Raw genomic sequence first — 13,746 nt, forward strand, 5'->3', positions numbered from 1 at the left:
ATCAAGAACCACCACATATAGACGTCTGCATGACATGGGCTACAGCTGGAGAATTCCATGCGTCAAGCCACTCCTGAACCAAAAACAATGTCAGAAGCGTCTGAGCTGGGCTAAGGAGAAAAAGTGCTGGTCTGCTGCCCAGTGGTCCCAAGTAGAGGGCTGCATTGGGATTGGGTCCCGCGGGACCCAACGCAAATCATGCGGGAGCGGGCGGTTTGAATTTTGCTGCGGGCGGGAATGGGCGGCTAAAAAAACACAGCGGGATCGGGAGGTAGCCTAGCGAATGATGTAGAAAAGAACCTCAAACGTGGTATTTACAGCACAAAATCTAAACAAAATCTTTATTATCCCCGCATCCAGTGCGCCTTCAGAGCGGCCCTTTAGTGTCTGTGGGCGCATCTTGGAAGAGAGACGCACGGGATTGGGACCGCAGTCAATCACCAACATTCTCTTCCGCCACAGCAATATTGCAAAGTGATTCATTTGTTAAATTCATTCGTCTACGTTGTTTATTTTATGTTATTTATTAGTGTTGTTTTTTGAGCACAGCCTCTCGTTGCCATTTGTTAATTACAGTAGGTCAAAATGCGTGATGATGCCAGTGTTATTGAGCAGGCTGCCTAAGTCTGAATGTTTTTATTCTTATTTGCATTTTTTTGAACAGAATACCTGTGACATCTGGCTTTGGTTAATAATTGGAAAACTGCTGTTTTCATGTAGTTTATCATTGTATTTTTTTGCAAAGCAGTCTATTTTTATGTGCCGTGTGATGGTGCAACGTTTTTGATAAAAACGAAATTATATTCGAATGTATTGTGTGTTTTGTCTTTCTGTGTTCTCATAGGCTAGCTACTTTCAGACATGCTTTCTGCACATTTACACCAGGACCAATCAAGCCTACGGAATGCTTCAATAGCCAAAATCAAAGTACTTGAAGTCTAAAGAAACGCGCGATAGCCTAAGCGTTTCAGATGTCCCCGATAGTCCAGGCTACTATTCATCTTCCCTACCAGTGAGTCAGAATACATGCAGGCCAGGGAAAGAAACAAACATGAATCTCTTTAATAATAGCAATACAAATATGTTTTTTTTCCTGCGGGACGGGAGAAGACACAAAATCAATGCAACTCTATTATCGTGTGGGAATAAATTCTCAGAGTTTTGCGGGTGCGGGCGGGAGTGGACATACATATTGCGAGAGCGGGCGGTTATGGTCAGAAATTCGGCGAGCGGGATGAAGAAAACAGTCCCGCGCAGGGCTCTAGTCCCAAGTCCTGTTTTCAGATGAAAGCAAATTTTGCATTTCATTTGGAAATCAAGGTCCCAGAGTCTGGAGGAAGACCGGAGAGGCACAAAAGTCAAGTTGCTTAAAGTCCAGTGTGAAGTTTCCACAGTCAGTGATGGTTTGGGGAGCCATGTCATCTGCTGGTGTGGTTCCATTGTCTTTCATCAAGTCCACAGTCAACGCAGCTGTCTACCAGGAAATTTTAGAGCACTTCATGCTTCCTGCTGCCGACAAGCTTTTTGGAGGTGATGATTTTATTTTCCAGCAGCATTAGGCACCTGCTCACAAAGCCAAAACTACTAGTACCTGGTTTAATAGCCATGGAATAACTGTACTTGATTGCCCGGCAAACTCGCCTGACCTTAAACCCCGTTGAAAATCTATGAGGTTTTGTTAAAAGGAAGATGAGGGAACAGAGACCCCGAAATGCAGATGAGCTGAAGGCCAATATCAAAGCAACTTGGGCTCCATAACACCTCAACTGTGTCAAAGGCTGATCAGCTCTATGCCATGCCGCCTTGATGCTGGAATAATTGCAAAAGGAGGCCCAACAAGTACTGAGGACATAATACAGTACATTAACACACTTTTCAGAAGGCCAACATGTGTTTAAGATCCTTTTTTTATTGGTCACATGAAATATTCTAATTTTGTGAAATTCTGGATTTTTTTTTTTTTTTTGTCTTTAATCCATAATCATCAAAATTGAAACAAATAAAGGCTTGAAATATTTCACTTTGTGTGTAGTGAACTAATATAACATTCAAGTTTCACTCTTTGAAACAAATTATTGAAATAAATGGACTTTCCCTCGATAATTAAATTTTGTGGCACACACACCTGTTATCCTTGAATTTGGCAGAATTTATTTATTTTTATACAGTGTTTTTTTTCTTGTCCTTTAATCTGATTGGCTGATAGGAGTGTAATATTAGAGCAATATCAGAAGTCAAACAGCCGCTTCACAGTTTGTAATCATATCGCTCCGTTTGCGGTACTTCTTACAGCGAGTGTCATGGTGGACGCCCAAATCCAATATAATTTTAGAAATGTTACTATTTTTGTGTCATGTAATGTAGTTTTAAGAGGTTTTTAGGCGAGGATGTACTTGTTTATAGTTTAAATTGCGACAACGTTTTCGGACATGAGAGCTCCAGATTGTCAGCGGCCATTCTGCACTCATGAACCCGCATGAGAGAAGCCTCAGCTTGGCCAGATCTTCTGAAATTTACAGTTGGCTTTGATGTCTCTGTAGTGGTTAAACATGAGATATAATTCTAGCAGGCAGTCTTTGGTCTCATTAATCTATTCCAGAGCAAATCGTTTTAGCAAAATGTCATGTAAATGTATTAAATGTTACTATTCAATACATAATGTTTTATATAAATAATAGTATAAAAGTGTTTAAAAGTGTTTAGTATTAAGAAACAGAGCATTTGTTCGTGGTGGTAATTTTAGTTACATTGTTCTGCCGTTAGATGGTGACTAGACTGTTTTACGAGTCAGCAATAAAGACGTATATACTGAAAAATTAGAAACTGAAGTAATTTTAGTTTAAATTACTTCAGCTGCATGACGCTGCTATGGTTAATGATATGGAAATACAACAAACAATGTACTGCCACTTTATAAAGCCACTTTTTGTAATATATATGATAAATTACATTAAACATGTAATTAATCTCAGTAACATGTTAAGCATGCAATTGTCATATATTTTTATGTGTAGAATCTATCCAAATGTATTTTTTGTGGCTCTGTCTTTGTCTATTCAGAAAGAGGAAGAGGAGGCTCGCCAGAAAGAAGAGACAGAGCGTTTACGTCTGGAAAGAGAGAAACACTTCCAGAAAGAGGAGGCTGAGAGGATGGAGAGGAAGAAGGTAAGCTAATTTAGTTTTTATTAAGCACTTTTTAAGGTAATGACAGGGTTTTAATGTTATCTGAGCATGTTCTTGTTTGTCACAGCGCCTTGAGGAAATTATGAAACGCACACGCCGATCTGATCAGGTAAGATATAACTGTGAGCACTTGCAATCTTCTTTTCAGCGTTGTTGCCTTTAATTTAGAGTGTTGGCTTTTCACTAACACACACACACTTTCTATTTACTTTCTGTTTTAAAGAAAACCACACCACAGAGAAATGGCGATGCCAGCCAGCAGAGTGAACAGAATTCAGGTGATTCATGAGTTTTACATTTGCATATGCACCAGTGTTTCCTTACTCTGACATGACATTTCTCATTAACAATGCCTGTTATGAACTGCTCATTCTCTTGTCTTTCTTAGCAAGTTCAGTATCCAGCAGCCCTTCGGTGACTGTGTCACCCCCTCAGGCTTCGGAGACATCTGAGACGGTACGCAGTGACAGTAACGGACACACGGGACCCAGCTTCATTACACCTATACTGCCCACATCAGGTCACAGGTGAGACCAGAGTACCATGTTTTTTATAACTAATCATAAGTTGAGGCTTGAGAGTTAACATGATCTAAAACATAACTTCAGTTGGCTTCCAACTTGCATCATTTTCCCAATCCATAGTGTGACCAAAAAGTACAAAATGGGCCATTCTACAGAATTTGTACAAACCAAAAAAGACAGTTAAAAGGCATTTAAGTATTTAAATCTTTCATTATCCATTGAAACCCGCAATAATATTTACAATTTCAAGCTTAAACTTAATATATAAGCTTAAAATATATATAAAATCTTCATTTAGTGGGTACTTTCAATCAGTTTTTGATTAAAGAAAATGATATTGAAATAATTTTAGCATTTTATACCGTTGTTGCTTTTAAAAATGTCTTTTTTATTTTTTTTATTAAAAAAAAAAACTTTAAAAAACTTTTATTTTCTTTGTAAATTATGAAACTATTTAAAAAAAAGTCTTTTTAATGCATGTTTAATTCCATTGGCTGAGACTGGTTTTAACTACAGTGTATATTTATAATAATTTATATAATATTGATGTGCGTCTCTCTCATAGCTACATGGTGAGTAGATGGAATCCCTCATTTTAAGTTAAATGTGTTCAAAACTATGAAAAATCTGTGTGTAACTTTAAAGAATGTCACTACCGAACACCATTTTTCTGTAATTGAAAACACTTTTTATGGGTGTTTTTCCATAGCATTTAGTTTTTATATGTGTACAACTATTCAGAAATCTGCTAGTTAACCCTGTGCTGATTAGCATCTTTGAGCTAGGTTCAAAAGTATCTAAAATTGTCATTATTGTTTCCGTAGTGACAAAGGTGAACACATAATCCTCTATTTGGTGGAAATAAACAATTTTAGTACAGTTTATGTAGTTTTTTAGTATTTTAAAGTTTTAATAGTGTTTTAGAATGTGGGTTACAATTTTGTAATGTAATGTGGTCACTCCCAAAACTTTACTGTCACTACAGAAAATGTGCTGTCATGACCGAAACATGGGATGTTTTGTCAAAAATAAAAGATACTGAATTATCAACTAAGATGTTATGATAGTGTTTGGTTCAATGTATATTCAAACTAATGAATCCTTAACTTTGAGATCGGTATGATCAACTTTTTGCCTTTTACAAAGAAAAAAAAAATTCAAAATACAACAAATGCCATAAACCACACTTGAAATATTGTTCAAATTGTAAGTGTTATTGATTTATATACTGACAAGGAAAATGTAAGCAAAATCTTAATAGGTCAATATAACCCTTCTTATTCAAATATTTATTACTGTGTTTTGGTAGTGACAAATTTGTGATACAATATGAGAATCACCTGCACAGTTACTAGAAATGTGTGCCTTGGATATTATGCAATTTGCATACATAAAAAAATTGTGCAAAAGACATTTTGACTTTTAACCAATTCTGTAAAATGGCCCATATACACATTAAAATTAAATAATTATTGAGCTGATTTTTAGTGGGTTTTATGGCTGTATTTCATTTTTTTTTATATTTAAGATGATATTGAGATGCTTACTACACATTTGCTGCCAGTGTTTTCTTTTAAATTGCTTTTTTCCCCTTATTTCAAAGTCACTTTGAATAATTGTCTGCTAAATGGATTAGTATAACACAATAAATGGTTTTCTGCAGCCCTCTACTGGTGATAAGAGGAACACAACTTATTTTTACATCTCTAAGCACTTAAGATGGTTTGTTTACAGGCAGTATGAACACTATTTATTTACATTTAAAATTATTAATTTAGTTGTGCATTTTAACCAAAATGACTTCTAATGACAATACAACAATATGCTTAAAGGAGTAGTTCACTTTCAGAACAAAAATTTACAGATAATGTACTCACCCCCTTGCCATCCAAGATGTTCATGTCTTTCTTTCTTCAGTCGTGAGGAAATTATGTTTTCTGAGGAAAACATTTCAGGATTTCTCTCCATATAGTGGACTTCTATGGTGCCCCCGAGTTTGAACTTCCAAAACGCAGCTTCAAAGGGCTCTAAACGATCACAGCCGAGGAAAATAGGGTCTTATCTAGCAAAACTATATTTAATTACAATTTATATACTTTTTAACCTCAATTTCTCATCTTGTCTAGCTTGGCAGAGATTAAAAAGTATATAAGTTGTAAATGTTTTAAGAAAATAACCCATCGTTTCACTACATAAGACCCTTCTTCCTCGGCTGGGATCAATTAGAGCCTTTTGAAGCTGCATTTAAACTGCATTTTGGAAGTTCAAACTTGGGGGCACCATAGAAGTCCATTATATGGAGAGAAATCCTGAAATGTTTTCCTCAAAAAAAAAAAAAAATTCTTTACAACTGAAGAAAGAAAGACGTAAACATCTTGGATGACAAGGGGTGAGTACATTATCTGTAAATTCTTGTTTTGAAAGTGAACTACTCCTTTAAAGGGTTAGTTCACTCAAAAATCAACACTCAGTCATTTAATTACTAACCCTCATGTCGTTCCAAACCTTTAAGACTCTTCGTTCATCTTCCCAACACAAATTAAGATAAATGAAGATTATAAAATTATGATTGAACCACTGATGTCACATAGGCAGTTTTACTAATGTCCTTACAACCTTTCTGGACCTTGACTGTGGTAGTATCCTTGCTGTCTATGGAGGGTCAGAAAGCTCTTGGATTTCATCAAAAATATCTTAATTTGTGTTAAGAAGATGAACAAAGGTTTTACAGGTTTGGAACGACATGAGGGTGAGTAAATAATGACTGAACTAATCCTTTAATCAGAGAAACTCATATTTGTTTGTAATCTGACACCTTTCTTCACTCCAAGTGTGGCTGGCCAACTCAGAGAAAACGGCGCCGTCACAGAGGCCTTCGAGGAGGTCATAGAGGTTCCTATGGGGACCAAACTGTCCCGTCAAGATGGAGACGGAGAGGAGGTGGAAAATGAAGAGGAGGAGAATAGAAAGGTTCCCTTATTGGCTTTCAGAGAGAACGGCAGCATGCATAACGTCAGTGGACTAGAGGAAAACCCGGCGCAGTAGAGTTCAGGTCAGTCAGGCTGGACACAACATGGATTGGGGGTGACGTTCCATACCCTCTTTACCTTATTTAGATAGCGTTTTCCCATTATAGATGTATAAACATTTATAATGCTGGAAATGAAACATGCAACGCAGGAAAGAAAGAAAACCGAGTCGGCGGGAGACCCCTACCTGTACTTCTCTTCATCTGACACTTAGAGAACTAAAATGGAAATGATAAAATTCTCTTAACTTCTACTTCCTGTAATCAGCTCCTGTCTCCTTAAACTAAAGTTGAACGTGGAACCACATCTTCCGTCTTTTGGGGGGCCGAAGTCGCATCTAATACTTGAAGAAAAGTGTCGTCGCTGTTGTGGAAGCTCCTGTGAAGTGCTAACCATAAGGAATGTGTGACAAAAGAATGATGTTTGTTGTGTTTGCATAGATTTATGGCAAAACCTTGAGTTTTGCTCTCGTTATGCCAGCGATTGAATGGCTGAACTCTCTGCTTAGTTTTATAATTATTGTTTGAATGAAGAGAACATATTTTCTTCCCTCTTTGTAAAGCTTGAACAGATTTTTGCCTCTTGAATTATGAATTTTGCTATGGTTTGCATTTGCAAAGACCTCATCTCATTCCACCCTAATGTACGGCTCTAAATGTGTCATCCTAAAATTATATATAATTTTTTTTCCTGATATGACTGGGTGAATCCATCTTAGAAACATATCCATGATTTATTTAAACTCAAAATATATGGGGAAAAAAGTATTTATACAGTAATTGTGGGAAAAATAATTCTATGTTATGTAGAGTGTAAATAGTTGTTCTACTGCCTATACTTAATGCTGATTCAAAACAATTTGATTGTTTTTTCCATTACTTTTATGGGTTAAAACATGACCTGGATGTGTTTTTGTGATGTGTGAGATTCACTCAGCTGTTGTTTTGAGTAGCATTAATCACAGACATCTGAAAGCAACTTGTGCTATAGAAACTTATGCATATATAAATTCTAACGTCTATTTCATCAGTAGAACCCATACAAGCTAATCGTTAAAAATCATTAATAAACAATGAGCAGAATCTCTTTAAATTGAAATGCTGCTACCTATGTTTTTCCTCTGCCTTATCAGATGAAGTGAAGTTTTGAGGATTTGTTTGTAGAGCTGTTAAAGGGCTGGTTTTTGTTTTTGAAAGATCCTCTTTATATAATAAGCTTGTAACACATGCTGTCAGCCCTGTGAGTCCTGCTGCATCATATAACCATTTCCATTCAAGCCCTATGAGACACCGCCATCAATATTTGATAGGGCTTATGGAAAACCAAGTATCCTACAGTATATAGGACATATTATAAAGCAGTTTATCTTGTAAACAACTTGAGACTGTCTCACTTTGTTTTTTGTTGTAATCAGTATCAGTGGATGGTCAGTGGACACCATGCAAAAAAAAAAGAAGCAGGGATCAATTACATATCTTGAAACCAAGAAATTGTAAATCTCGATATGCAAACACTAAAAAAGTATGGGGTGGGTGAAGGTTTAAAACAAGCACAACTTGTTTACTAAGACAGATTTCTTCTGATAAAGCACCCATGTGCCCTTGAACAAACCGACAGCACTGAGCACCGCTTTAATAAACTGAAACGTTTTCTCCCAACCAAGTCGATCTATATGCATGTACAAATTATGAAAATCAATAAACTTTTTATCTAGAAACGACTAAGGCTGCTTTGTGCATATGTCTGTGTCAAATGAAATTGTCACAGTAAATTACATTTGACATTTTGCTGGCCTAGATAGTGGTTTATATGGTGTTGGTGTGAAGCTGGCATCTTTTTTTTTTCCCATGAGGTTTAGATGTTTAAGAAAACCATGTAAACTTGCATTTTTTTTTTTCCCAAAGAGGGATCTTGAAATTTTCAGTGGTTTTCAACAGCATGCCGCAGAGCCTGTTAATCAAGTGTATATTTAATGTGGAATATTTCTTTAATTTAGGGAACTAAATTATGTGTATTTCTTAGGTATTTGTGGAAAAAATATGGTCCATGGTCCAAAACAAATCAATCATTTAAAAAAAATGTTTAATCAAATATGATCTATACATTTTTCAAGATGTATGGTATGATGTAAGCTAGCATTTAACAATTTGAAAAAAAAAAAAAAATCACCAAGGCTATATGTTTTTGATTTAAAAATTCAGTAAAAACAGCAATATTGTGAAATATTATTACTATTTTAAATAACTGTTTTTTATTGTAATATATTTTAAAATGTAATTTCTTTCTGTGATGCAAAGCTGAATTTTCAACATCATTACTCCTGTCTTAATCACTTTAATATGTTGATGTAATGCACATTTCTTCTTATTATCAATGTTAAAAACAGTTGTGCTCTTAATATTTTTTGGAGAAAATATGTATCACAGTTTCTACAAATGTATAATAAAACAGCATTCATTTAAAATAGAAATCCTTTGTAACATAAATGTTTTGACACTTTTGATCAGTTTAACGCATTTAATACATAGAATATAAATTTCTTAAAAAAGACCCCCAGATTTTAAGTGGTTGTGGAATCATTAGAGTAATGATGCTGAAAATTCAGCTTTGCATCACAAGAATAAATTACATTTTATATTCATGTACAGTTGAAGTCAAAAGTTTACATTCACCTTGCAGAATCTGCAAAATGTAAATTATTTTGCCAAAAGAAGAGGGATCATACAAAATGCATGTTGTTTTTACTGACCTGAATAAGATATTTTTACATAAAATGACATTGTTTAGAAGTTTACATACACTTGATTATTTATACTGTATTGTTACCTGAATGATCCACAGCGGTTTCTTTTTTAAGTGATAGCTGTTCATGAGTCCCTTGTTTGTCCTGAACAGTTAAACTGCCCGCTGTTCTTCAGAAAAATCCTTTAGGTCCCATTAATTTTTTGGTTTTTCAGCATTTTTGTGTATTTGAACACTTTCCAACAATGACTGTATGATTATAACAACTGAGGGACTCAAATGCAACTATTACAGAAGGTTCAAATGCTCACTGATGCTCCAAAAATGATGCATTAAGAGCCAGAGGGTGAAAACTTTTGAACAGAATGAAGATGTGCACATTTATCTTTTTTTACCTAAATATATATTTTTTTCATTTGGTACTGCCCTTCAGAAGCTACAGAAGATACTTCCATGTTTCCCAGAAGACAAAATAACTTCAATTTACCTTGATCTTCAAATTCAAAAAGTTTTCACCCCCCAGCTCTCAATGGACTGTGTTTCCTTCTGGAGCATCAGTGACCATTTGAACCTTCTGTAATATTTGCATATGAGTCCCTTAGTTGTCCTCAGTGTGAAAAGATGGATCTCAAAATCATACAGTCATTGTTGGAAAGGGTTCAAAAACACAAAAATGCTGAAAAACCAAAGAATTTGTTGGGACCTGAAAGCAATTTAACTGTTCAGGACAAACAAGGGACTCATGAAAAGCTATCACTAAATAAAAAAGAAACAAAGCTGTGGATCATTCAGGTCACAGCACAGTATTAAGACTCAAGTGGATGTAAACTTTTGAGCGGGGTCGTTTTTATACGTTTAACTATTATTTTCTCTTGTGGATTATATGTAAACATCTTTTATATGAAATATCTTATTCAGGTCTGTGCTAAATACATGTTAAAAATAACATGCATTTTATATGATTCCTCTTATTTTGGTAAAATAATTAACATTTTGCAGATTCTGCAAATTTTTACATAGTAGCTTACATTATATCACACCTCTTGAATAATCTGATATCCATGGTGAAAATTGTTGCATTTAACAAACATACCAAATTGCTTTATTTTGAACACAATGTCTTTAACATTGTCTTCAAATGTGTCCGAAATCTTTCTCCGATCAGAACATAAAGCACTGGGTTTAAGCAGCAATGTGAAAAAGCCAACAGCCGGCAAGTGTAATATGCATAATCAAGACGAATGGATACATTACAGTCTATGAATGAAGACCAACCATAATCCTGCAGAATTCTCAAGAACATAACAATGTTGTATGGAGCCCATCCGATGAAGAATGCCAGCCCGATGCAAAATATAAGCTTAATAGTCTTGTTTCGCCGTTTTGTTCGCGTTTGTGCGATTGTCTGGAACATTCTAACGTAACAAAATCCCATGATGCAAAATGCAATCAAGAAGAAAACATTTTGGAAATAAACACTGACATGTTTTACCTGAATACTGTCAAATTCACAGTAAAGACTCTCTTCGTGTTCTAAGACTTGGCTACGAAGAGAGACTAACAGTGCAGCTGTTCCACTCAAGAGCCATATGATAAAAGGAGCAACTGAAAAGCATCTGCATCTGTCCCAGTCGGACAGAGGATGAACCACTGCCATGTAACGCTGAACAGTCATTAGAGTCAAAAACAACACGCTGCTGTAAAAGCCAACGTAGAAGAGAAACTTCACAGCTCTACAGCCAGGCTCTCCAAACGTCCAACCCCAAACGAAGTACAAAGCCCAAAATGGAAGTCCAAAAGTGAACAGCAGATCTGACAAAGCTAAATTGAAGATTAGGATGTTGATCAGCGATCTCAGCTTCTCGTACAGTACCAGGATGAGCAGAACCAGCAGGTTACCAATGCAACTAAACACAACCAGAAGAGCGAAGAACACTGGAATAACAATGGATCCAACTTTGACCACATCTTCTTTGCGACATAGTTGGTCTTCTGTTTCTGGATAATCTGTATACCCTTCAGTCATGATGTTGTCTATATAATCATATTAATTTAGTCATTAGAATTGAGTATTATTGTATATATGAATAAAATAATAAAGAAGAATATTCTTACCTTAATTTTGTCAGTTCTGTTAGTAAATTGGTAGAAAACTGCACATCAAATTGAAGCTGATATTTAGTAACGTCTAAGTTTAGGAAATGATATTTCAGTGTTTTTATGTTGAATGGGAGGGTTAAAAAAGACACCAACCTCAAAACTCAGTCATTTCTCCTTTCCTTTATAAACGTGAAATGAAAGTATCGTTTTCACAAAGTAAGCAGTTGTTCTTTAAAAGTGCTGTGGCAATTCCTTAGTAACGTTTTAAGGTAGTTGCCAGTTAATGGAAGTTTCAAAACAATGTCACCTTATTTGTTTCATTTTTATGTTATTAAGTAACATAAAGCAAAGCTGTAGCCCTTTGTTTCAAGATTACAACCCATTGAAGAACAAGAAATAAATTCATGTGTTTGTCAGAATTGTGACTGCATTTGAAAAGTTGCATAAGTGCACTACCAGTCAAAAGTTTGTGAACGGTAAGATTTTGAATGTTTGAAAAGTTGCATAAGTGCACTACCAGTCAAAAGTTTGTGAACAGTAAGATTTTGAATGTTTTTTAAGTCTCTTCTGCTCACCAAACCTTCATTTATTTCATCCAAAGTACAACAAAAACGGTACAAGTTTGAATTATTTTTTCAACAGTTTTCAATTTAAATATATTTAAAATTCCTGTGATTTCAAAGCAATTTTTTGTATCATTACTCCAGTCACATGATTCTTCAGATTCATTCTAATATGCATTCTATCATGCTAATATGCCGATTTGCTGCTCAAAAACATTTATTATTATTATTATTGTGTTGAAAACAGCTCGGTTTTCAGGTTTCTTTGATGAATAGAAAGAAGAACAGTATTCATCTGAAATAGAAATCTTTAACATTATAATTGACTTAAAGAATTTAAAGCATTTCTTGCTAAAAAGTATTAATTTCTGTAATTGTTTCCCAACCTCCTAAGTATAAAAAATTATACTGACTCCAAGCTTTTGAATGGCATAGTGCTATCTTTCTATTCATCAAAGAATCCTGAAAAAAACTGTTTTACATATTTATAATGATACATATGTTTCTTATTAGCAAATCAAAATATTAGAATGATTTCTGAAGGATCATGTGACTGAAGCAATGATGCTAAAATTTCAGCTTTAAAATCACAGAAATAAATTAAAACAGTTATTTTATCTATTTATTTTAAATAGTAAAAATATTTAAAAATTTTACTGTTTTTGCTGTACTTTGGATAAAATAAATGCAGGCCTGGTGAGCAGAAGAGACTTCTTAAAAAAAATTTCTCTCAAAAACTTTTGTCTGGTAGTTTGTTGTTTTTTTTCAAAGGTGATAATGGTTCTAGGGAACAGATGTACTATATGTAGGCTACAAACACATTAATATTGTTGATATTAGCCTGTTAAAAATTGCATGCAAAATAAAATAAGTTTGGCATGATCTCAAATCTTCCATTTTCCTGTTTATGTAGGTCGATGATGAAGTGCTTCCTGCCACAGACCACAATTTACACTGTCACGTGAAAGAAAAAATAGTCACTTTCCAGTCATAACACATTTGACGGATTTCACTGCACAAAACCAAAACTGCATAATCTGCATATTCACAAACAGTTTTGGTTTGCTTTACAGTAATTATGGGTGGGAGTATTTGAGAAGGTCACAACAATTCATTCACAACATTCAATAAAAGTAAAAACTTGATTCTGTTGTGTATTCAAATTAGAACATGCTTTTAACACAAAAATAGCATTTAAATATTTTATGTTTCAGATGCTCTTTGTAATTTGTGACCCTGGACCACAAAACCCAGTCATTAAGGGTCCATTTTGATAAAATAAAGATCTGAATAAATAAGGTCAATGTATGGTTAGGATAAGACAATATTTAGCCGAGATACAACAATACAGTAATCTGAGGGTGCAAAAAATTCAAAATATTGAGAAGATCACCTATAAAGTTGCCCAGATGGAGTTCTTAGCAATGCATATTACTAATGAAAAATTAAGTTTTGATATATTTACAAAATATCTTCATGGAACATGCAGCCAAATTCTTCAATCTTTAGTGTTTGTTTTATTATACATTTTTGAAAAAATAAATGAGAATTTGCTTAAAATTTACTCACTCTCTGGTCATCCAAGATGTAGATGATTTTGTTTCT

The 13,746-nt window shown here is 34.7% G+C and overlaps 2 protein-coding genes across 2 annotated transcripts; one reads left to right on the forward strand and one right to left on the reverse strand.

Moving 5' to 3' along the window:
• The first annotated feature begins 1,415 nt into the window (after nt 1–1,415).
• Nucleotides 1,416–8,456, forward strand: map7b (microtubule-associated protein 7b). The gene is made up of 6 exons (XM_073822744.1): nt 1,416–1,460; nt 3,061–3,165; nt 3,251–3,292; nt 3,407–3,461; nt 3,572–3,710; nt 6,539–8,456. Exons 1-6 carry the CDS (start codon nt 1,416–1,418, stop codon nt 6,750–6,752), a joined length of 600 nt encoding a protein of 199 aa, XP_073678845.1. The 3' UTR covers nt 6,753–8,456.
• Nucleotides 8,457–9,497: 1,041 nt separating this feature from the next.
• LOC141291557 (chemokine XC receptor 1-like) lies at nt 9,498–11,592 on the reverse strand. The gene has a single exon (XM_073823712.1). It carries the CDS (start codon nt 11,502–11,504, stop codon nt 10,581–10,583), a length of 924 nt encoding a protein of 307 aa, XP_073679813.1. The 5' UTR covers nt 11,505–11,592; the 3' UTR covers nt 9,498–10,580.
• Between the last annotated feature and the right edge of the window lie 2,154 nt (nt 11,593–13,746).

The sequence above is a fragment of the Garra rufa genome, chromosome 18 (assembly GCF_049309525.1).
Source record: "Garra rufa chromosome 18, GarRuf1.0, whole genome shotgun sequence".
In the NCBI taxonomy this organism is placed as follows: domain Eukaryota; kingdom Metazoa; phylum Chordata; class Actinopteri; order Cypriniformes; family Cyprinidae; genus Garra; species Garra rufa.